Below are 25452 nucleotides of genomic sequence, written 5' to 3' on the forward strand. Positions count from 1 at the left end.
TTTAAATTCAAATAGATTTTCCATGAGATAATATTTCTTCAGGGGGGAAAAAAAGTCCTAAACCAACTTATTTTAACTTTCTAGAGTTATCAGCATTTACTTTTACATTTATGATTTTGAATTTAGATTTTGAAAGTCTTAAACTGTAATGATCTGACAAAAAGTTAAGTTGGTAATGCTGATGTGTATAATTTGTTGGTGATTAAAAAACGAGTGGTACTGCTTACAACAATCATTCCTCTAACACTCTCTCTCTCACACACACACACACACACACACACACACACACACACACACACACACACACACACAATAAATTGGGTCTAAAGCTAAATTGTAAGAACAATGTTCGTTTTCTTTTAAGTGCTATCTTATTCCAAGACTACTAATCAAACAAGCTCTGGGCTATCATAGGGGTAAACATCTGAGAAGCAGCTTGGCAGCCTTTCAACACTCTGAGCTGCAGCCGATGGATAAGAGATGCCTGGCAAGCTTCACACTTATAGGAAAATGCTCCAAACTGCTTGAACAAACGTCTCTGTTTTTAATGTAAAAAGAACTACCTTTTTACCAAACAAATGGATAGCAAATATGGCAGTTGACATTCATACAGTTCCAAAACTTTTAAAGAAAGACGTGTCACTTGCATTTACCTTGTCCAGTCAAAGTAAAAAAAAAAGAACACGCATAGAAATGACAAACTTTTGTGTGAAAAGATGCCATTACTTAGTGGCACATGCAAGTGAAAAACAGATGATATCTGTCCGTTCCATCATAATCCAGTTTGCACATGATAAGTAACAAGTCTGCTGCTGCACAGTTTGCATCCTCTCTGATCAGTTTAAACTGGCCATCCTTCATGTTAATGCATCCTTTTAAAATGTGAGAGTCTGACTTTTCTCAGAAGATTGGGGTGACTGGATGGAGAACCCCATACAATTTGCTCAGAGGTCAGTAATTTACACAGTCTGAGAGAGTCGGCCTTTCCTGCTGCTCAGCATTCTTTTCCATAACTCTGCCAGAGGAGGAAGCTTCATTTTGTCTTTGTTTTTGCTGTAGACATTTAGAAAGATCCCAAAGATCACCAGTAGGCCTCCCCACACATACCTGAATGGGGAAAGATAAATACAGATGAAGCAGTCATGTATATCAACATGAAAAACTTAGCATATAGAAAAGAAAACAGCAATATTTCACAAGTATAAATATAATAGTCAAATGCAAATATATGCATTTTGCAGCGTACTGTCTTTAGTATTGCTTATAAGTGTGTTTTTTCTTCAAGGTGTTTAATCAAGGGTTGTACCTGATGGTAACCTTCAGAAGAAAATGCTTCTATTAGAAACATAATAATCGATAAATTTGGGTAATTACCGCTTCATGTTTTGATACCAGTTCCTGCTTATCCACACTTAAATTACTTGACTATTATTCTTCATAATATCCCAACTATATCTCTGTTATCAAATTTTACAGATCCTAAAATTCATACTTGCAATCCAGGGGCCCGTTCTTCATACATCACTACATTTTACATTCAAAAGGTCAAATGACACATCCAAGATCTTCTAATCGAGGTAACTGTGTTCTGGCTACTATATCTTTTGAAACACATGTGCAGAGATTATTAGTATAACAGGATTCAGTTAAAGATGAGCGATAACATCTAATATGATAGATAACATGCGTTGCTTAAAAAGGCTATATACAGAAATAGAAGAAAGCTTGGTCTGCAACACTGCAATTGGCTGATCAGTAGTGCAATGGGTAATAAACATGCACAGTTCTTTTTACTACTGCAATGAAAGAGTTATTTCTCAAAGATTATGAAGAATATGGAAACCTCATGAACACCTTGAAATATGCGAAAACTGGGAAATAAGATCAAATGAAACAAACAAGTGTTTTCCATGTTATTGTTTTTCAGCTGAAGGTTTTTTTTTTTTTTTTTAATGTCAAAGCCACCACAGGACCCAATAGAACTTTAGTAACAAGTAAATGTGAAATATTTCATTCTTAATTTAATTTCTTCTGCACAGTGTTTTGACAAAAGACATCTAAAGCAGCTTCAATACAGAAATAATTATAACATACTAAACAACTGTAATTTTTTCCGCTATTTATGCTGTACTCAATGTGACACTTTTAATGAGGCTTAAAAATGTATTTGATGCGAAAAACATTTTTCAAAAGTAAAGTATCATGCTATGCTAAAGGATCTAGTCTATCCTGCATTATGCATTAAATTTCTCTTGTACAAATGGAGAGGACATGGCTAGTGTGTTGTCTCCACTTATAAAGGCATGATCTAATCCTGTTTACATGGAATAAAAATTTTCCCAAGCAGGTACAATCTTACTGACCTGTTGCTATGACAGCAACTCCAGGATGAGCTTTGAAGAACCAAACAATCCTGGATCATGTCAAATCTTCAACAACATAATCCAGCTAACTGAGTAATAAACATGCAAAGAAAAGACCCCAGAGGCTAAAACACCAGTAACCTCATCTATCCACATGAAGAAAGGAAGCAAAGTCCAGGAATGAAATGAAGGAGCTGCCACCCATCACTCTGGTTTGTCATCTGCTGAGGCAGTAAACAGACTGAAATCATGGAGTTCACAGGTTGAGCTCAAGAAAGCTTTTTAGCGGATGCTGAAAGGCATTACAACCTTGATATGGACTCAACCCTGAGTTCCTCAGGTCCTCGTGAGGTGATGCTTTCAGTAAAGAGCTACTCTATCTGACACATCTCGTTAGGACTTATGTTATGCCACTGGTGGTGGCCTGCCAGACCTGCCCAAACCAAAGCTGATACACCACCACTTCCAAAATTGTTCCCCAAAGGATGATAATGCACCAATACACACAGTATGACAAGTGACATGAAAGTGATGACAATAAAAGTGAACATCTTCCATGGCCTGCACAGTCAGCAGACCTGAATATTATTCAGCAACTTTGGGGTATTTTGGAGGACTGTGAGAAAGATTTCCTACACCAGTATCACATAACCTGACCACTGTTCTGCTTAAAATCAATCTAGCTACTGTGGAGCACTTATCTATCATTCCCAAGATGAATTGGCCACAAAAAGAGGCCCTATACTATACAAATAAATTATTGTGGTTTAAAAATAGGTGTTACAGTTTCATTTTCCAATCCCTGTACATGCACATTCTACTGAACTAAAAGTAGAACTTATTTTTCTGCCTTAATGCATTTTTGCAACATGCATGCTCTGAAAAGCTCACTTACTGAAAACTGAAAGGTTTTGAGAAGAACAAAAAAGACAAGACAATCGTCATGGCCTTTCTTCCTGTGGTCACTAAATAAACAAACAGACAGACAAAATCAATTCATTAAAATTATTTTACTTAAAATATTTTAAAATAAAGCAGACTGGCATGTCTCACCTGTTACTGCAACCAGAGCTCCAAAAAGTTTTATCAAAGCCAGAACAAAGGAGATGCCAAAGTAACCAGTCAAAGAAAAGAAGAATGCATAACCATATGTGGTCACTGGATGCTGAATAAAAAAATACAAAATAAAATACAAATAAAAAGATTAGAAAAATGACACACTCAAAACCATTTGCACACAAAACACAAGCTTTTATTAGACAAATCCCATTTGACTCCTTCTCACAACAGTGCAAGTACAGTGGGGGAAATAATTATTTGATCCCCCTTACAAAGAAATGAACAGTCTAGAATTGTTATAGTAGGTTTATTTTAACAGAGAGAAAGAATAACAAATAAAACATCCAGAAAGAATATTATAATATATAAATTGCTTTGTATTTGATCAAATGAAATAAGTATTTGATTTCCTACCAACCAACATGACCACAAACATACGGCCAAGATAACAATCTGTAGCCTATTCCAGCCTTGTGCAGGTCTACAATCTTGTCCCTGATGTCTTTTGACAGCTCTTTGGTCTTTCTCATGGTGATGGAGTGGTTTGAATGGAAGAGGTTGATTCTGTGACTGGTGTCTTTTATACACATAAGTTGATATTAGGAGTACTTTCCTTAAGGTACAGGACTAATTTGGGTGTGTGGGAGTCAGAATTCTTGCTAATTTGGTACAAGATCAAATACTTATTTTACTCGATCAAATACAAATGAATTTATAACCTTTCTTTAATGTTTTTTTATATTCTGTCTCTTTCTGTTAAAATACTTTTTTTTATAATTTTTTTTTAAACTAGATTTTAGTTTTTGCTTATTACAAACTTTAAATTTAAGAAGACAAATACAGTGTGTTCAGAAAGTATTAAGAAAGCTTCTATTTTGTGTACAGGTATTTTGTGTGAAGAAATGAATAAAAAAATGTTTTACCTTTATTCAGTACTATGTATTAGTGTTAAACCAAATGATTACCGTATTTTTCGGACTATAAGCCGCTACTTTATTTCCACGTTTTTAACCCTGCGGCTTAAACAACGAAGCGGCTAATTTATGGATTTTTCCTGGTTTTTTCCCGGTTTCACAACCTTCAAGCCAAGAAACTGAGCGACATAACATTAGACAAATGAAATTTCTGTACGGAAACGAAAAAAATGCACCTCACCTGTGTTCCGAGCTGCACGGCTTCGGGAGAAAAACTTTCACCGGTGTTGATTTTTAAACGCACGACGATGCAAATAGATAATTTCCAGAGAGAAATACAGTAGTTGTAAAAGGAAGGAGGAAGACAGTGAACAATGACTTTCTTGGTCGGCTACTGTTTAGATACAAGCCATTGTAGCGTGTTGAGTCTGGGTGAAGGGATAGCTCACTAACTCCAGTTGCAAATGAAATCATATAAGCACAGACAGGTTTCCAAAACCCGTGCTTTTTTATTTTTCTTGGCAACAGCGTTATGGTTTAGTCAAAGAAACTTAGAAATGAGCATCAGAAAATAATGAGCACATAATCCTCAGTCGCACACTCACACACCGGAAGAATACAGGAAGAATGCAGTGACGTGCTATTCCCAAAATACCGCTCTGCTCTTAAAGGAGCCACAACATATTTCACCCGTTACACCATGTAACAGACACACTCTTTCGGTAAAGCCTGTGTAAAGTTCATTAGTTTCAGTGTAGAAAGTGTAGTTTCAGTGTAGGCTTATACACAGGTGCGGCTTATTTATGTTAAAACTAAAAATATTTGTAAAATTCAGTGGGTGCGGCCTATATAACGGTGCGTTTTATAGTCCGGAAATTACGGTATATAGTCTAAACGAGTCTACACCATCAGGATATGCTTATATGCATGGGCCCTGTCAGAATGGTCGTGGGGGTGGTGTAGCGACCGTTCATAGTGCCCTTCTTAATGTTAGGATTTAGGTTTAAATCATTTGAAGTGCTAATTCTTAAGGTTGTACTTTCAGACATACATGGAAAACCTCTATTATCGCTCACTCTGTACAGACACCCAGGGCCCCAGGGATTTTCTTTAAGAGTTTGCTCATTTTCATTCAGACCTCTTGATCAATTTTGATAAAGTGCTGCTTGTAGGAGGTTTTAATATTCATGCAGTAGATGCAAATGATGCACTAGGAGTATCATTTGTGGACTTATTCAACTCTTTTGGGGTTAAACAACACATCACTAGACCAACTCATGGTTTTATTCACACACTAGACTAAATATCCCACAGAGCAGATGTCACTGATAAAGATATTTAACCTCAGAGTGATGACATCACAGACCATTACTTCATATTGTACACACTACCGATAGAGCAGATTAGCCGTGTCCCACCACGTTATCTACTTGGTAGGACTATTGTTCCGACCACTAAGGACAGATTCACAAATAACCTGCCTGATTTATCTTAATTTCTCACTAAACCCCTAAATGCTAATATTCTTTAATTTGAATTGAAATTGAACTTGAATTTTTAACCATCCGGTTAAAAAAGGTTAGAGAAAAAACACCTGCACTATGGTATAATAGTCATACTCATGCCCTCAAGAGAACAGCCTGTAATCTGGAAAAGAAATTGAGGAAAACAAAATTGGAGGTATTTAGAATTGTGTATGAAGACAGTATGCTTAGCTACAGACAGGTGATAAATTCTGCTAGAGCTGAGCACAGCACATCAGCAAACTCATAGAAAACAACAAAAACAATTCCAGGTTCCTTTTCAGTACAGTATCTAAATTAACAACAAATCAGGTATCTGAAAAATGTATTCCACCACAGTTTAGTAGTGAGGACTTTAAGAATTTCTTCACTGACAAAATGTAAAGTATTAGAAAAACAATTGTGGAGGTTCAACCTCTGACACCATCTCCTGATCGAATCGTACCTAAAACTCCACAACTACACTGCTTTACAAGTATAGGAGAGGTAATGCTCTATGATGTTATTACCAGAGCCAAATCAACATGTCTGTTAGATCCCATCACCACTAAACTACTGAAAGAAGTGTTACATATAGCTGGTGAGCCTCTTCTGAATATTATTTACTCCTCACTATCTTTAGGTCACGTTCATAAACCCCTCAAGTTAGCGGTTATTAAGCCCCTCATTAAGAAATCTAATTTGGATCCAGACCCATTTCAAATCTCCCATTTATGTCTAAGATTTTAGAAAAGATTTTGTCTGCCCAGTTATGTTCCTACTTACAAGAGAACAAGATCTTTGAAGAGTTTCAGTCAGGTTTTAGACCCCATCATAGCACAGAAATTGCTCTAGTTAAAATCTCTAATGACCTGTTTTTAGCTTTAGACCAAGGCTACATCTCTGTTAGTTTTGCTAGATCTTTGTGCTGCATTCGAAACTATAGATCAGTGGTCCCCAACCCCTGGGCCTCGGACCGGCACCAGTCCGTGGGTCAATTGGTACCGGGCCGTACAGAAAGAATAAATAACTTTCATTATTTCCGTTTTATTTATTATCTGATTCTGACCAATGTTTTATTTTGGAAAATTACCGGATTCTCTCCGCCACATCGGTCTATGACTCACTCTTGATGCATGTCAAGATGCTTGCCTCGGTCACATGTCTTACCTACATCCGCTACTTTCTTAAAGGGGCTGCTCCACACACATAATAATACATTACTGCTAAATTGAAACCCCCAAGCTAGCAAAATGAACAAAAAACACACAGTGGATTCAGCTTTATAATTATATTTAGAAAATACCAGTTTTTATGCTGGTAGTATCATTTTATTGTGTTGTATTTATCCGCCACACCTTGAAGGCCGGTCCGTGAAAATACTGTCTGACATTAAACCAGTTCGTGGCACAAAAAAAGTTTGGGACCGCTGCTATAGATCATGATCTCCTAGATCGCTTACAAAATTACATCGGCATTCAGGGAAGGGCATTAACCTGGTTTAAATACTACCTGTCTGATCATTACCATTTTGACTTAAATGGAGAGCTATCCAGGCTAATGCAAATAAATTATGGGGTGCCACAAGGTTCAGTTCTAGGACCCCTGCTTTTCACAATATACATGCTTCCCTTGGGAAATATTATTAGTAGGCATGGGATTAGCTTCCACTGTTATGCTGATGATACCCAACTATATGTCTCATCGAAACCAGACAATACAGCCTAATTGGCTCGGATAACTTGGAGTGTGAAAAAAATTTCAAATATTGGATGACTCATAGCTTACTATTATTAAATTCTGAAAAGACAGATTTTCCTCATCGGCCCAAAAACCAGTACACAGAAACTGCAGCAATCTTATCATCCCTACACTGGCTACCTATTAAGTTTCGAATCGACTACAAACTACTGCTACTTACAAAACACTAAATGGTTTAGCTCCCATGTATCTATTCAGTCTTTTAACACGCTACAATCCGTCACGCTCATTGAGACCTTAAAATTCCGGACTTCTAGTAGTTCCTAGAATAACAAAGTCCACTACAGGTGGTAGAGCATTCTCACATTTAGCTCCTAAACTTTGGAATTGTCTTCCTGACAGTGTTTGGGGCTCAGACACTCCCCCAAGTTTAAGTGCTGAATAAAGACGTATATTTTTAGCGAGTCCTACACATAACACACATATCATAACCTTTGTGCTCCAGTACATGTGATCACATGCACATTATCAACTTGTGCTTGTTAATATCATGAACAGCAGCAAACGCTAATTCCTCTCCACTGCTTCTCTCGCTTTACCCATCCCGAGGTTGGGGCAGATCCAGTTACGTCCCACCTCATGAAGATTATGGATTATGGAAGTAGATGTCGACCCAGCAAACATCCTGAACCATCTAGAGACGTACCAGCGCCATTTGGATCCCACTTCATGCGGAGTTTAGACATTGGACCTCTTTGAGTGTTTAAGGGCTCTGGCATGGAGAAGCTGGTGTTGGATCTATGAGTTGCTTAGTAGCTCCTGGTTCCATAATCTCAAATGACTGTAGAAGACTGTAGAAAGTACATTACTTATAATCTTACATTCCAGTGCTCATGTTAGTTCTCACTCTCCAGTGTTCTGTATTTTTTTAAAGACTATAACCACACTCTTGATATCACCGAAATGAGAATAGGTTCCCCTTTTAAGTCTGGTTCCTCTCAAAGTTTCTTCCTCATAACATCTAAGGGAGTTCTTCCTTGCCACAGTCACCATGGTTTGCTCATGAGGTATAAATACACATCGTTTACCTTAACTGTTAAATTCTGTAAAGCTGCTTTGAGACAATGTCTGTTGTGAAAAGCACTATAGAAATAAAATGTTCTTGTCTTTTAATGAGTTTTATAGAACCTTTGGCAGTTTTTACAGCTTACAGCTGTACAGCTTCAAGTTTTCTTTGGTAAGTCTGTACAAACTGTAAGTATACGGCAAATCCTCTTAAGTTCAATCAGAGTGAATGGGGGAACACTTCTAAGAACCTTCAAGAATAATTTCTGTATTTGACTGTGGTCATCTATCCCTTAATTGTGACCATTCAATTCTATGATTGACCATGTACTTGTACTTGACCATGCTAGTGAGAAGCACAATCTAAAAACTTATAGCACCGTTATGAATTCATACGAGTATAATATACAGTTGTATGCAAACGTTTAGGAACCCCTAACAATGTCCATGATTTTCAATTATAAATATTTGGGTGTTTGGATCAGCAATTTTTTTTGATCTATCAAATAACTGAAGGACACAGTAATATGTAAGTAGTGAAATGAGGTTTATTGGATTAACAGAAAATGAGCAATATGCATCAAAACAAAATTAGACAGGTGCATAAATTTGGGCACCCTTGTCATTTTGTTGATTTGAATACCTGTAACTACTTAGCACTGATTAATTGGAACACACAATTGGTTTGGTGAGCTCATTAAGCCTTGACCTTCATAGACAGGTGCATCCCATCATGGGAATAGGTATCTGAGGTGGCCAATTGCAAGTTGTTGTTCTCTTTGACTCTCCTCTGAAGAGTGGCAACATGGGGGTCTCAAAACAACTCTCAAATGACCTGAAAACAAAGATTGTTCAACATTATGGTTTAGGGGAAGGCTACAAAAAGTTATCGCAGAGATATAAGCTGTCAGTTTCCACTGTGAGGAACATAGTGAGGAAATGGAAGACCACAGGCACAGTTCTTGTTAAGGCCAGAAGTGGCAAGCCACATAAAATATTGGAGAGGCAAAGGCGAAGGATGGTGAGAACGGTCAAAAACAGCCCACAGACCACCTCCAAAGACCTACAACATCAACTTGCTGCAGATGGTGTCACTGTGCATCATTCAACAATTCAGTGCACTTTTCACAAGGAGAAGCTGTATGGGAGAGTGATGCAAAAGAAGCCTTTTCTGCACACACACCACAACGGAGTCGCTTGAGGTATGCAAACACACATTTGGACAAGCCAGCTTCATTTTGGAATAAGGTGCTGTGGACTGCTGAAACAAAGATTTAGTTATTTGGTCATAACAAGGGGCGTTAAGCATGGCGGCAAAAGAACACAGCTTTCCAAGAAAAACACTTGCTACCTACAGTAAAATTTGGGCGAGGTTCCATCATGCTGTGGGGCTGCGTGGCCAGTGCCGGTACTGGGAATCTGGTTAAAGTTGAGGGTCGCATGGATTCCACTCAATATCAGCAGATTCTTGAGAATGATGTTGAGGAATCAGTCACAAAGTTGAAGTTACACCGGGGTGAATATTTCAACAAGACAACGACCAAGAACACTGCTCAAAATCTACTCGGGCATTTATGCAGAGGAACAAGTACAATGTTCTCGAATGGCCATCCCGGTCCCCAGACCTAAATGTCATTGAACATATGTGGGGTGATTTCAAGCGGGCTGTCCATGCTCGGCAACCATCAAACCTAACTGAACTGGAGATGTTTTGCAAAGAGGAATGGTCCAAAATACATTCATCCAGAATCCAGACACTCATTACAGGCTATAGGAAGCATCTAGAGGCTGTTATTTCTGCTAAAGGAGGCTCTACTAAATATTTGTGATTTTTCTGTTGGGGTGCCCAAATTTATGCACCTGTCTAATTTGGTTTTGATGCATATTGCGCATTTTCTGTTAATCCAATAAACCTAATTTCACTACTGAAATATTACTGTTCTTCAGTTATTTGATAGATCAAAATTAAATTGCTGCTCCAAACACCCAAATATTTATAAATGAAAATCATGGACATTGTCAGGGGTTCTTAAACTTTTGCATACAACTGAAGTATATTCCTATAAATATTTTACATTTTTAGTACACCTACAGTACAGACTAAAAGTTTGGACACACCTTCTCATTCAAAGAGTTTTCTTTATTTTCATGACTATGAAAATTTTAGATTCACACTGAAGGCATCAAAACTATGAATTAACACATGTGGAATTATATACATAAAAAAGTGTGAAACAACTGAAAATATGTCATATTGTAGGTTCTTCAAAGTAGCCACCTTTTGCTTTGATTACTACTTTGCACACTCTTGGCATTCTCTTGATGAGCTTCATGAGGTAGTCACCTGATATGGTCTTCCAACAGTCTTGAAGGAGTTCCCAGAGATGCTTAGCACTTGTTGGCCCTTTTGCCTTCACTCTGCAGTCCAGCTCACCCCAAACCATCTCGATTGGGTTTCGGTCCGGTGACTGTGGAGGCCAGGTCATCTGGCGCAGCACTCTCCTTCTTGGTCAAATAGCCCTTACACAGCCTGGAGGTGTGTTTGGGGTCATTGTCCTGTTGAAAAATAAATGATGGTCCAACTAAACGCAAACCGGATGGAATAGCATGCCGCTGCAAGATGCTGTGGTAGCCATGCTGGTTCAGTATGCCTTCAATTTTGAATAAATCCCCAACAGTGTCACCAGCAAAGCACCCCCACACCATCACACCTCCTCCTCCATGCTTCACGGTGGGAACCAGGCATGTAGAGTCCATCCGTTCACCTTTTCTGCGTCGCACAAAGACACGGTGGTTGGAACCAAAGATCTCAAATTTGGACTCATCAGACCAAAGCACAGATTTTCACTGGTCTAATGTCCATTCCTTGTGTTCTTTAGCCCAAACAAGTCTCTTCTGCTTGTTGCCTTTCTTTAGCAGTGGTTTCCTAGCAGATATTCTACCATGAAGGCCTGATTCACACAGTCTCCTCTTAACAGTTGTTGTAGAGATGTGTCTGCTGCTAGAACTCTGTGTGCCATTGACCTGGTCTCTAATCTGAGCTGCTGTTAACCTGCGATTTCTGAGGCTGGTGACTCGGATGAACTTATCCTCCGCAGCAGAGGTGACTCTTGGTCTTCCTTTCCTGGGGCGGTCCGCATGTGAGCCAGTTTCTTTGTAGCGCTTGATGGTTTTGTGACTGCACTTGGGGACACTTTCAAAGTTTTCCCAATTTTTCAGACTGACTGACCTTCATTTCTTAAAGTAATGATGGCCACTCGTTTTTCTGTACTTAGCTGCTTTTTTCTTGCCATAATACAAATTCTAACAGTCTATTCAGTAGGACTATCAGCTGTGTATCCACCTGACTTCTGCACAACACAACTGATGGTCCCAACCCCATTTATAAGGCAAGAAATCACACTTATTAAACCTGACAGGGCACACCTGTGAAGTGAAAACCATTTCAGGTGACTACCTCTTGAAGCTCATCAAGAGAATGCCAAGAGTGTGCAAAGCAGTAATCAAAGCAAAAGGTGGCTACTTCGAAAAACCTACAATATGACATATTTTCAGTTGTTTCACACTTTTTTGTTATGTATATAATTCCACGTGTTAATTCATAGTTTTAATGCCTTCAGTGTGACTCTACAATTTTCATAGTCATGAAAATAAAGAAAACTCTTTGAATGAGAAGGTGTGTCCAAACTTTTGGTCTGTACTGTAAGTGACAAGAAACAGGAATTTGCTCGATCATGTTATCCTGTTTTGCAGACGTATAAATATGAGGTTACATATGGGCCAAATTTACTCATGTCAATGGGTAAGACAATGAAATATAGCTGTGATGTGAAGCAAAAGGTTGTAGAGGTTTACAAAATGGGAAGTGGCAATATGAAAATTGCAAAATTCCACCATCTTGGTAAAAAGATTAAAATGTACTTGACAATTATTATGAAGTTAACAAGGAAGAGAACAATTTCTATATTTTTACAACTCACTGTACAAAGGATGGTTCAAGTGGGCAAAAAACTTTAAGGGTCACAGCTGGTGAATTGTAAAAATTAATTATATCTTGAGGTCAGAAAAGTCTCTAAAACTTCTCTGAAGTCACTTTCAACAGGTTATCTGTTTTAAGAAAAAGAAAAAAATTCTCTACTGTCATCTAAAAGAAGCTACAGGTGCCTCAGAGACTGAAGTATCAGCGGCATGGGACGATTTTTTTATTTTATTTATATACTGCTCATTTGCATGCTCATTTCCATTATTATATCATGTCACAGTCAATGAACCTGGTTGGGTCTCGAAAGGTGTGCACACAAGAAAGGTGTGTATGCATTTCTATCATCTTGTTATGAGGATAGTAAAGGCTAATGCATTTAATTAAATATGCTAACTGTAGATCACTTATGCTTTTACACACAGAGCAACAATATTTCTTTTAGCTTGCATACAATTATAATTTATAATATGTACTTTATCATGATGTATGTAGCAACAAATTACAACCTAACTAGTTTAGTTGGATTGTAGTTAAATAGTACTTATTGGTGTGGTTACCTTTAATTGAGGTGATGTCATAAATGTTTTCTGTGATTGTACTTAAAGTTCATTAAGGAAGAATCTCCTGTGCAGCTTGAAAGGTTTATTTAAAAGACATATTATAAGGATATAGATGTTGCATGTATCTAACGGCTGCAATTAACCAAAGAGTTGTATGGTTCTTGGTTCTGAGCGTTTGATGTGTGTTTAATTGTGCAATAAATGGGTGATATTTATACATGGAAAGAAGCTCTCAGAAATGTATATTGAGAGATATACTGAATGTTTTACTCTTTCAGTGACTGTAGCTGAAGCAAAGAGAAGCTTTTCAAAGCTGAAACTAATCAGTGGGAGAGATGTTGAATTGCATGGTTCACCCAGGATGTCATTCAAGCTAGAACCGCCATTGGTGGTATCTACTCATCACGGACATATAGTTCAGCATCAGGTCAACATGAAGCAGAACATTTTGAGAGCAATAAATGATAGAAGAAACTCCTGACTCTAACTTGCAACAACACCCATGGCCTTATTATTCTGAAGTCGTTGAAAAGAAGGTTTTGGACTCATGATCATTTCAATAAATATCAATCAGTGTTTGACTCATTAATTTCATTCTATAAATAGATTGGTGTACTAAGAGTAACATTACAGTGTTTTCATAAACTTTTCAAGTTGATTAAGCAAAGTGTCTTGTGATAAAACATTATATGACATTATAGACAGTCAATTATAGTTCTTGGATACTTTAGTACATTTTACCTTTGTACTTTTACTTAAATGAAAGTTTAAAGCGAGCACTTTTACTTTTACTAGAGTAACATTGTACCTACTGTATCTCTACTTTTACTCAATTATATGCTTTATGTACTTCGTCCAACCCTGGTAAAAACAAATTTTAACAAATGTAAATGGAACAATGTGAAATATTTGGTACACTATTTAGGTTACTGTGCATTCCTTGTATTTGTCAGCATATATTTGTTACCATAATCCTAACTGATTCACTTTGCCAGCCCTCATATCTGTGATGCACATTATAAATGTAGAGATGGAAGTCAACAACGTTTGTATAATAATTTAATTTAAAGTACCGTAATTTCCGGACTATTAAGCGCACCCAAATATAAGCCGCACCCACTGAATTTTACAAAGATTTGTATTTTGAACATAAATAAGCCGCACCTGTCTATAAGCCTGTCTACACTGAAACTAATGAACTTTACACAAGCTTTAACAAAAGACAGTGTCTGTTACACGGTGTAACAGGTGAAATGTGTGGTGAAATGTGTTGCGGCAGGCTATTCCCAAAATACTTTATATATAAGTATTTTGGGAATAGCTGCCACCACCTTTTTTCCGGTATTACTGCATGTGTGCAAGGCCGAGGAATATGTCCTTATTATTTTCTGAAGCTTATTTCTAATTTTCTTTGACTAACCCGTAATGCTATTGCCAAGAAAAATAAAAAAGCACGTGTTTTGGAAACCTGTCTGTGCTTATATGATTTTTGTTGCAACTGGAGTTAGTGAGCTATCCCCTGACCCAGACTCAACGCGTTACAACGGCTTGTATCTAAACAGTAGCCTACCAAGAAAGTCATTGTTCACAGTCTTCCTCCTTCCTTTCACAAGTTTATCTTTTGCCATCGTTGTGCGTTTAAAAATCACCACCGGTGGAAGTTTTTCTCCCGATGCCATGCAGCTCAGAACACAGGTGAGGTGTGTTTTTTCGTTTCCGTTCGGCAATTTCATCATGTTATGGGGCTCGGTTTTTTGGCTTGAAGTTTGTGAAACCAGGAAAAACCCAGCAAAAATCCATATATTAGCCGCTTCGTTGTTTAAGGTAATATTTAAACACTAATAAAAATGGATATTTTTTCAATACAACAATTCTAAATTAATCTGCATTTATTCCAGCATCACTGTAAAAGGGTCAAGTCAAGAGTGATGCTGCGCTTCCTTTTCATTAAATGCTATGACAGCGTGAGACTGTTGCACACTAGACTGAAGTACATGGTCAAAGTGATCACTTGTTTTCCTCCCAATTTTATAATCCGGCTTTTTTTTTTTTTTGCATAAGTAGATGCCTGCTTGGTACTGCTGATTTTGCAGCAAATTATCAGGTTAAGATCATTCCAGAAAGAGAAAAAGGAACTGAGGACTCTAGTTAATAATGTATATAGCAAATGCTTCAGAAATTTACAACGATTGCTTGGCCTTCAAAGAAAAAAATATTAAAAAAATAAATAAAAAGAAAAGTACTATTCTTAAAAAGAAATTTGCTTGTATTCAGTTTATTTATTACATATTAAATTTGATGAAAATTTTATAAAACATAAGGTGTTTTTACGCCATTCAGTGCACCATGAATAGAATTTTTAAATATCTAAAGATTTTTCTTTATTTTTATGTTTAACTTTAACCAGACATTTAAAATGCTATGATTTTTCTTCTGGTTACAGAAGAGAAACAAATTTCCAATCAGACTATGTTTCAGAACTATATAGTACAAAATAGTATACATTCCCAAGGCCTGTGCACAAATATGTATTAAAAACTATCAACTTTCAAAACTGGATTAAAAACATTTTCAAGTGTGTTATGTGGATTGTATTAGTTTAATATGTTTAAGACTGACCTGAGCACAGAAGGCCACTGCAGGTCCCAGACCTCCCATACACAAAAGTCCAAGCAGAATATACACAAACCCAATGGAATAGGAATACAACACCTTTAACACATAGAAAGAAAGAGAAACTGATTCAGAGACAAAGATTAGAGTTATATGACATGTTTTGCTTTTTTAGACAAGTATTACCAAGGTAATGTTTTACCATTTCTGAGTTTGATCCATTGTGTAGCTTCATTGCTTTCTCCTGCACATTTCCAATAGCAGCATCAGCACAAAGCGCCAGGGAAATAAGGATAACACCTGCCAAAATCAGATACATCACAAACAAGCTTTTAATACTGCTGCATGATGTTAGTAGTACATTATGCATTTGCTATATTTCACATGGATAAATCTTTCTTAAAAAAATTACTTAAAAGTATTTATTAATTATAATTATTAATATATATCAAATTAAATAAATATATAATAATAATAATAATAATAATAATAATAATAATAATAAAAGAGCTATTGCTGTCTGTTCAGATGCATCTTACAAGTTGCTCTTGTGGTACAACCATCTAGTGAATAAAAATGCCTTCTTTTGACCAGCATATTACCTGTCACATTGAAGTTTGGGGCAATCTTGCTGTCAGCCAGCGTAAACCAGACAAGGCCGAGACTCATGCACAGAGCAGCAATAACGTCTGCAAAATTGTACCGTTTCCCTGCAACACAATTAATCACTGTAAAAGAGCAATGATCCTCCCAGAAACAGCATCTTTAATAACTTTCTGTTCTAGTTTAGGCATCAATGGTCATTATGTCTTGCTTGGCAAATAATTTTAGTAGCTGCACAAAGGCCTTTAAAAGCTCCCATTAGCCATGGACATCTGTGTCTCTGCTGAACCCCCTAAATAAGCAGTAGCACTATAGTTGGTAAGAGAGAGAAGTGAGATGAGTATGTCCTTCGGATCAGAAACTGAGAGCAGCCATCATAACCCTAGCTGCAGGTTGCCTCTTTGAAGAAGGTCAGCACTCTAGTAGAGGATTCTTTTATCAGTACAACAACAAAGAATGTGAGACTGAAGGGGGAAAAAAAAAAAAAGCACAAAATGTCTCTCTTGCATTCCTTGATTGCCTCCAAATCTGGAAAAGGAAGGGAGAGATGAGTAGGGAAAGTCTTCCTGAACTTTTCTATGCCATGGGAGGACAAGGTGACAGCAATGTACTTTGTATTGCTTTTAGTCTGCTTAGCTTTGATAGACTAGCATCTAGCTTTCAATTAAGAACCTACACATAAGACCCAGGGGATCACCACACTACAATGCTGGAATTTAGAGAAAAGAAAAACTAAAGACATTAAATGATAAAGGCTGTACTTCTTTTGCTATCTCACTCATTTTCTTTTTGTTTGAGCCAATTATGGAATCATCCCAATTCAACAAAAAGAAGATACCTTGAATGAAAATTCCTCCAATCATAACAGGAATGAGTTTGCAGCATTTGAAGATGACTTGTGTTGGGTAGTTCAAGTATCCTAGTGATGTATTGGAGAGACCCATGGTCCCAACTGTTAGAAATGCTATGATCATATATGTCTTTCCAGGAATTCTGAAAAAGTGGTTCAAAGTAAAATAAAATGGTTATACCAAAAACTGCACATCTCCAAAGCTATCAGACACAGCTAGTCTGTTGTTATCTAAACTAGGTTTTGTTTGAAATACAAAATTACACTAACTATGTAATAATGAGTTCACATGCTTAAACCTCTCAGTTGGGTAAGAAATATGAAACAAAATCAGGTAACATGTATTACTACTAACTTTAAACCGTATTACAGAAGAAACAAATACTTTATATGCTCCGAATGAACAACAACAACAAAAAAAATTGTTTGTTTCTTTTTTTTTCTAAACTTCTGAGTGCTTTGTTTGTTTACGTCTGCCCTTCTCTCACCCTTTTGGCTGTGACTCCAGTGAATCGCTAGGTAATAATAACTATTCATATTTTTACTATAACAGTGTAGTTATATTAGCAATGCTCAAGCTCTTGCAGCTTTCCTTTTAGATAAAACTGCTAATGTATTTATGAGCTTCCTGCAGATTTATTCTTAGAATTAACAATTTGCCAAAGCAAGCGAGATAAAATCTATAGACCATTACATTGTGTTATCTGGAAATGACAAGAGGAATATTGCCTCTTTCTCCTTATTTGCTGCAGTCCAATTTCTTTTATGTATGAATTTATGATAGCATCTGAGGGTTCTGAACTACTGTATGACATGTATTTACAAATTTGCCATTAACCCAACCTGCCAAAAAAACTAATTGCAGTGAGTCATACAATTGTCAGAAAAATTTGCAGCAGCCTGGACCTCATTTAAACATATCTGTTTCTTGTCTGACTCAGGAGTTACATATAGAAAGTTTGCATGTACATTTTTATATTTGCATGTAAGGAGTAGTTCTTTGTCCAGTCAGGTTGTTACCATTTTTTTTGCATTTCTCACCTCCTCCTCTTGTCCTGAGTAAGCTGCAGCTCTACCAGTCCAAACATGGAATAGAACCCAAACTGGACCAGGGTAAGATACCAGCCAAAAGGTTTAAAACCTTCTACAGAAAATATAAGCTCCTAAAAACAGAAGAAATTTGAAAATTATAAACTATGAACACACACCTATCAGGCAAAACATTAGGACTTTATAAGATTATGACCACTGAGTGAATAACACTGATAATATCTCTCTCTTTATAATGGCACCTGCAAGTGGATATAGTAGGCAGCAAGTGAACATTTTGTCCTCAAAATTGAAACAGAAAAAATGGCAAGCGTAAGGATTTGAGCGAGTTTGACGTGATGGCAAGATGATTGGGTCAGAGTATCTCCACAACTTGCGGGCTGTTCCCAGGGTTGCATTGGTCAGTATCCATCAAAAGTGCTCTAAGGAAGGATCAGCGGTGAACCGGCAGCAGGGTCATGGGCAGCCGAGGCTCATTAATGCACGTGGGCAGCGAAGGCTGATCCGTGTGGTCCGATCCAACGGATGAGCTCCTGTAGCTCAAATTGCTAAAGAAGTTAATGCTGTTAATGTTTGACGGGTCAGGACTCTTCTGGCAGCAAAAACGGAAACAAAATATTAGACAGGTGGTCATAATGTTATGCCTGATCGATGGTCATAATTAGAGGTCAACCAATATAGGTTTTACTCTGGCTGATGCCGATATTTAGAAATCATGGCAGATATCTGATGCCAATTTTCTCTCATAAAATCTAATAGTTAACTAATAAGACATGATACAGAAAATTGCTTAAATGAAACATTTTTGAACACCACAGGCCACTTCAATCAGTGCACTTATGAGCAGGTTTTGGTCCCTGAGTCTACCCTAAACTACAGCTGGTGAAGACTCACTAACAGTACAATTCCAAAAAAAAAACCTTACTCTCATTCTCTCTCCAAAAGCATCAACATATTTAACCAATGAAATATGTAAGGCTATACTAGAAACTGCTTTATTTTTTTTCCGCATTGTTGGCTCGAGTTGGACGGCATCTGCTGTTTTTCGGCAATTCTGCATGTTTGGCAGAGGCGAAGCTTGTCGACAAGAAAGAGAACCCTGATTAGTTTTTAAGTTTAGCGGATTAGGAAAACAAAATAATGGAACACTCTTATTGTCATTCTTGCTCTTGTCTTTTCAACTTAGCAGAGATGATTGAAAAAAAACCTACATGAACGCCTGCTTGATAACGCTGCTTATTTATATATTTAGATCCGGTTTCCCTGTTTGGATGCCAAATATAGATTACTGCCACCTGCTGGTATGGAAGATGTATGTTCTCTCACACAAGCGCAGAACGTACACATGCAGTTATGTGTAAGATGAGCCTGAATAATAATCGGCCTAATTTGCAGCACAAATTGGCCGATGCCGATTAATTAAAAAGTCAGCCCGGCTGGTCAATCAGTCGACCTCTAGTCATAATGTTATGCCTGGTGGGTTTATGAATATAGTGCATCAAACTTTAGGGCTTTGGTGCTCTACGTCACTACAGATATAATCAATGTCTAGGAGTTTATGTTACTAGGTAATTTAGGAACACTTGTATGACTGCTCATTCAACAATAAACTATTCAGCCAATAATGTGCCAGGACAACAATTAAAAGGTAAAGCTAAAAAAACTAAACTTAAAGGTAAATAGGCAGGTACAGGTTAAACACTAGTTTATGTTTCTATCAAACAAGGAAAAACAATTTAAACCAATTAATGGAAGCTGTGAAGGCTCGTTAATTAGAGATCAGAGAAAATTGCCGGTTCCCCATTTTCGGCGGAGGGTCGCATCAGTCGCTTAGTTGATGACACTTAGTTCAAGTGATCGGAGGGTGCATTTAAGGAGGAGAGCGTGTGTGTGTGTGTGCGCGCCAGAGACGTGCTGCATGGGGCACTAAGTAGATCGACACAAAAAATAAAAAATAAATAAAAGTGGCTCCCGTATTCATACGCTCTCCCACAGTAACTTTTTTTTAGTTTTATATTTTTATTTCACTAGAAATCTTGAAAAATGTCTCCCAAGAAAATGAGTGATGGTGCTGTGAAAACGAAAGTAAATAGAATGACCATGGAAACCGAGGAGGTTACAAGCTTGATGCGCGTCTCACACTCGCAATCAACCACTACCGCATGAGTAAGTGTTAAATTATGTTTATATTACAATAATTTGCGGTGTATTTGTTTTTAAAAATAGGCTACAAATACTTTTAAGTGCAGAAATAAGCGATCGAATGACATCTCGGAACGGATTAAATCACTTTTACATTCATTCCTATGGGGAAAATTAGTACGAACTTACGAGCAAATGGACACACGAGCAATTTTCAAGAACGAATTATGCTCGTACAACGGGATTCCACTGTATCTCAAATAATGTAAAAGCCTCAAACATCCCACAACCTCAGTAAGCAGGAAAGCATCTGAAAATAAGAATGACCAGATTAGTCTAAACTGACAGAAAGTCTATAGTAACTGATGGTTCTTTAAAATTCTGGGGTAAAAAAAAAAATAAAGCACTTCAGAGAACACAATACATAAAACTACGAGTAGTCTTTTGCTTTTACAACCCATCCCAATCAAGGTTTAATGCTACATGCTGAAATGCTTTTCTGCTTACCATCTTTGTAAAGAGTGATTTATATAATTTATTATTTCCTTCCTGGCAATTTAAACCAATGTAGCCATTTTACTTTCATCAATCCACAGAACTGTCGGTCACGTTTTGTGTTTTTCACACAATTCTGTAAACTGTTGTAACTGTAAACTCCTCATCAGGCATATGCAGAAAGTGGTAGAAAATGGCACAGAAGGTGCAAAAAGGTGAATGAACTGCAAAAGCATAATCTAAAAACAGGACAGATAAAGCTAAGGAACTGAATGATGCAGCCAACTGCGGATGTTGGCATGTTTTAGGACCAACAGGAATCTCTTTGGTAAGGGTGATCAAGTTATTTGCAAATGCAATTTTAGCTCATCTCTGCCAGCAACACTCAAACTCACTTTTGAGAATTCCATGGCCATTGAAGACACGGCTTATTCGTATTGTTCATATTGTGTGAAATTTTTTTTCCTTTATTAAAAAAAAAATCTGAAATTAACTGGTGAAATACATACTAGGTGTGTAACAATACACAAAAATCACTGTTTGGTACGTCCCTCAATTTTTAGGTCACGGTTCAGTACAATTTCGGTATAGTTAGAGGGAAGAAATGCAAAACATAAAATTGCTTATCTCTTTTTTTTAACACGGTTTATTATTATTAACATTTGTAAACAAACAGTTTACATTTATAGAACAATTTAAAATAAAATGCCTGCTTAGTTAAATATCAAATAATATATTATATTTAAAAAAAAATGTATATATAAAAATTTAATAGAATAAATAAAATGAATGCAATACACTTATTGTATTGATTAAATTGAGCAATTGATTAAAGTGGCACAAATAAAATTGATAAAATTAATAAATGATTATTAATTATTAATAAATTTTATTAAATATTTGACATTTGTTAAACCCAATTTGTGTGTGTGTGTGCTTTACATGTAATATAAAATTTTCTAAAGATATGCTCTACTTAACTGATCTACTTATTTTAACATAATTTAACAAATGTCTTCATTCCTCCCATCCTTCATTTGTTTATTTGCTTGATATGCAGCATTTTCAGTATTTTCTCCTTGCAAGATAAATTCTTGAAGCAAACGCTACAGAATCCATATCGCTGGACTGTCCCAAAACAACACACTACACATCGTATTTCCGGTACGGAGTGAGTAGCCACAGTAACACTGTGCTAAATCTAGTTTCTGGCATTGTTGTGTATGTTTTAAAGTTTAATAATAATTTCAGAAATGCGCTCAAAGTGAGAGGCGGAAACTAAAACTTTTTTTTACTTTTCACTTAATACATTCCAGCGGGAACTCAGGATTTAACTATGCAAGTAAAAAGGATTGAGGTTGGCACACGTGTACCAAACCGAAAGCTACTTCGTATGGTTTCGGTACGAAAGATTTCGGTACGAATACGTGTACCGTTACACCCCAATACATACACACACAAGCTGTTCACCAAATATGCCAATTTGACTGTGTATCTTTACACAGCTGTGCATGTGTAGGCACAAGAAGAGTGATGCAGAAAGTGTAGAATTTGCAATGCATGAGATAAACTGAGATTCTTGGTTATTGCAAGCTTCTGGTGGCAGGTTATCAAAACCTCAGCGATATAATGACTTGGCTTGGGGTCATGTCTATCATGTGTTCCTTTGCAAAATCTGTGTTGATTCAAAATATGTTGAGGTGCATCCCTATTGATATAGAAATATAGAAGTCGGTCATTACAATATAATTCTACCATACAGTTGAGAGATATGCTGCCACTGGTATAAACAGAGAGAACAACAGTTATGTCAGTGCTGGTATAACAACAGAAATTGGTACCTGAAGGTAGCCATAGATGAGGTAAAAAACAAACACTCCAGTCACACAGATGAAGAACTGTGTGGGAGTGCTGAAACTGCTCAGGTTCACCCCTAGCACTCGGAGCTCCTCTATGGATTTGATGTGCGGGGACATCGACTCTGCGGAGGAGGGTATCGAGATGGAGATGTGCTTTCGGGAGTTATAGTTGATTAAGCTGTATTTGGAACTCATTGTGTCTGTACCCTCCTGTGGATTTACAAATGATATCATCAACATCATGACATGTCCTTAATATACAAAGGACTACATTTTTGTTTTGGAGTCATTTGGGACGTGGGCAAAATATAATAATCTAAATGATAGCTGAAATATGAGAGACTTGTTCATACAGAATGAACACTGCTGTGATCATGTCCTGTGGATACAAGGTGTACATTTACAATGACACTAATAAATATTTTATTTCTCTTATACTGATTGTTCAAATTCAGCTGAAATAGAAACTCGTGGATTAAAATAAACTGAAACTCCCAACCATTCAAATAAATAATTAGGACTTAATAATTTAGGACGAAAACTCAATCAGGCTTTTACTCTGCTTTAATGTTGATCGAAGACAAATCAGGGTACTGAAATCTATTGTGTGTTCAATCAAAATCCATATGGTGTCAAATGTTCCAGTTTATCTAAACCAACTAGTTCGATTGGTCTATTCAGTCAACCTAATTTAGGATTGGACTGGACTTGAGTAAAGACTGTCTTTGTGAAGGTGATCCAAGCATAGTTTTCTCTGGCCGGCTGGAAATGGCATCTTACCTGAACTTATGACAGTAGGCAAAATCGTCGATACGTGGAAAACATCAGAGGACTGAAAATCGCCTCTGCTTTCAGACTATCAAGTGGCTTGGAAAGTAACTGGAAAGCCAGCCATGGCGACTAGCCACAATGTTATTCATTTACCAAAATACGGAAAAGAGAGCTGGCTGAAAGGCGGCACGCAAAACTGAAACGCGTGCCACCTCATCATAGGAAAAGACAAACATTTACCAGAACCAGTAAAGCAAGCTTAAAGCTAAGTGGCTACAAGGCTACGCAAAACTTCCGGGGTTAAATAATCAGCAGGTTAGCTAGTTTTTATTGCTAGTTTTTTTTTTGTTTGTTTGTTTGTTTGTTTTTTAAGATTAAGACAGAGCAGTTTATACGCCAACGCGAATTCTCCCAATTATTCTACAGTAACGCTGTGCTATTTCATGTTGTCATTTTCACAGCACCTTATTAGACACTTGGTGTTAAAAGCACTTCCTTTCCTGCTATACAACCCTGTCCCGGTAGCGCTGTACACATGCGCAGGCGACACTCAGCAACTTCCTGTGGAGCCGGAACTTACAGTTTTGACGCCAAGGGGCGTGTTCAACGCTTGGCTATTTCATTTACTTTTTGCTTAAAATTATACTTTATTATACTTTCATTCAATCTTTGTCCCTAAATGTCCGTACATTTCCGAATACTACATCATAACAGAAACCGGGGCTAAACACGGAAAAATAAGATAATCATAGAAAATAATCGTTAAATCTTTCCTGACCAGTATTCGACCTGGCTGAAATTGTATAGTCTTGATTAATTCCATACCTTGTTTATTTCCTCAGATGATTCCATTGAATTGTGTCTGCTATGTAATGATGTCCCTACACATCTGACGTTTGGACTCTGTGATGTTTGTTCAGAAATAAAATAAGCTCTGTGAAACCTGTTAGTCCAGTCCACCTTATCATTGTGACTGTTCAAACTCTTCTGACCTCTTTTCAAGAGGCATGTTGAAAAACATATAGAACACAGTGTCTGCTGTTGCAGATCTTACCAACCGAATACTGCTATACTGATAATGACCGATCTCCAACATAAGCAGAAGGTCTCTCTCTGGTCATTAATTTCCCCTTACATCCGTGGCAGATGACAGAAATCTGCTCCATCCTTTGTTAGAGGTTAATTTACTCATGGATGGCATTATTCCCTCCCAGCCCCTTTCCCAATATAAAAATTCAGAGTGGACAGCCCCATCCCTCATCCATCTCAGATTTGATTGGAGTGGTATTGCCTTCTGTCCCGCTGAGCCTGTCTGCCACTATGGCCCAGCTTTATGACACTAAATAGCCTGGCTACAGTTTTTCCATCTATCCAAAAAATACTCTTAATAACTCATTCTACTGAATGAGAGCCGTCACTCCTGTGCCCTGCCAAGGAGAACCTTGTCCACTGGATGTTTACGGGGTCACTGAGATACAGGCCTCGAAATGGCCAGAAAGCAGGGGGTTAATTAATATTGGTGAATTTACTGTTCTTTCTTGGCCAGCCTGCTCAATGAATCATAGTCCCAGAGAGACACCTGTACCATATTTATGGCCTACTTATAGTATTCAGCAATGCACAGAGCTGTTTACATGCATACAGCACTTTTCCCATCTAACTTTGAAAGTGAATTGATTTATCAAGAACGATGGATTTGTGAAAAAGTTTTACCATTTTCTGTCCCCCTATCATATGAGACACTAAATAATGAAATGAATATTTATTGATTATTCAGAAAGGTACATATTCTTGCAGCAGAACTCATGGCCCTAATAAATAAAACATTAAATGGGGAGGGAAATACAATGGCTTCTGAAACAGGTCAGCTTGGATCCAATAAGGCCTGTTGCATGGTGAATAAGACATTAAATCTCAAAATCT

General features: G+C 37.2%; 1 protein-coding gene across 2 annotated transcripts; it reads right to left on the reverse strand.

Moving 5' to 3' along the window:
• Positions 1-521: 521 nt before the first annotated feature.
• slc35b3 (solute carrier family 35 member B3) lies at positions 522-24477 on the reverse strand. 2 transcript variants are annotated; one of them, XM_046833457.1, is made up of 10 exons: positions 24355-24477; positions 22741-22968; positions 18254-18375; positions 17201-17355; positions 16362-16469; positions 15962-16059; positions 15766-15858; positions 3417-3528; positions 3259-3328; positions 522-1107 (listed from the first exon to the last, which is right to left on the reverse strand). In XM_046833457.1, the coding sequence occupies exons 1-10, from the start codon at positions 24379-24381 to the stop codon at positions 960-962; spliced, it is 1161 nt and encodes a 386-aa protein (XP_046689413.1). In that variant the 5' UTR covers positions 24382-24477; the 3' UTR covers positions 522-959. The 2 variants fall into 2 exon arrangements, with proteins under 2 accessions (XP_046689413.1, XP_046689414.1); XM_046833458.1 differs by lacking the exon at positions 24355-24477 and adding an exon at positions 23539-24101.
• Between the last annotated feature and the right edge of the window lie 975 nt (positions 24478-25452).

Source organism: Silurus meridionalis, chromosome 21 (genome assembly GCF_014805685.1).
Source record: "Silurus meridionalis isolate SWU-2019-XX chromosome 21, ASM1480568v1, whole genome shotgun sequence".
NCBI lineage: Eukaryota > Metazoa > Chordata > Actinopteri > Siluriformes > Siluridae > Silurus > Silurus meridionalis.

Coding starts and splice junctions, on each gene's coding strand:
- slc35b3 (XM_046833457.1), bottom strand. CDS start 24,381: ATGGAATCATCTGAGGAAATAAACAAG. Junction 22,969..24,354: donor CATCTGAGGAAATAAACAAG/GTATGGAATTAA, acceptor GTAAATCCACAG/GAGGGTACAGACACAATGAG. Junction 3,329..3,416: donor AGCTCTGGTTGCAGTAACAG/GTGAGACATGCC, acceptor TTGTTTATTTAG/TGACCACAGGAAGAAAGGCC.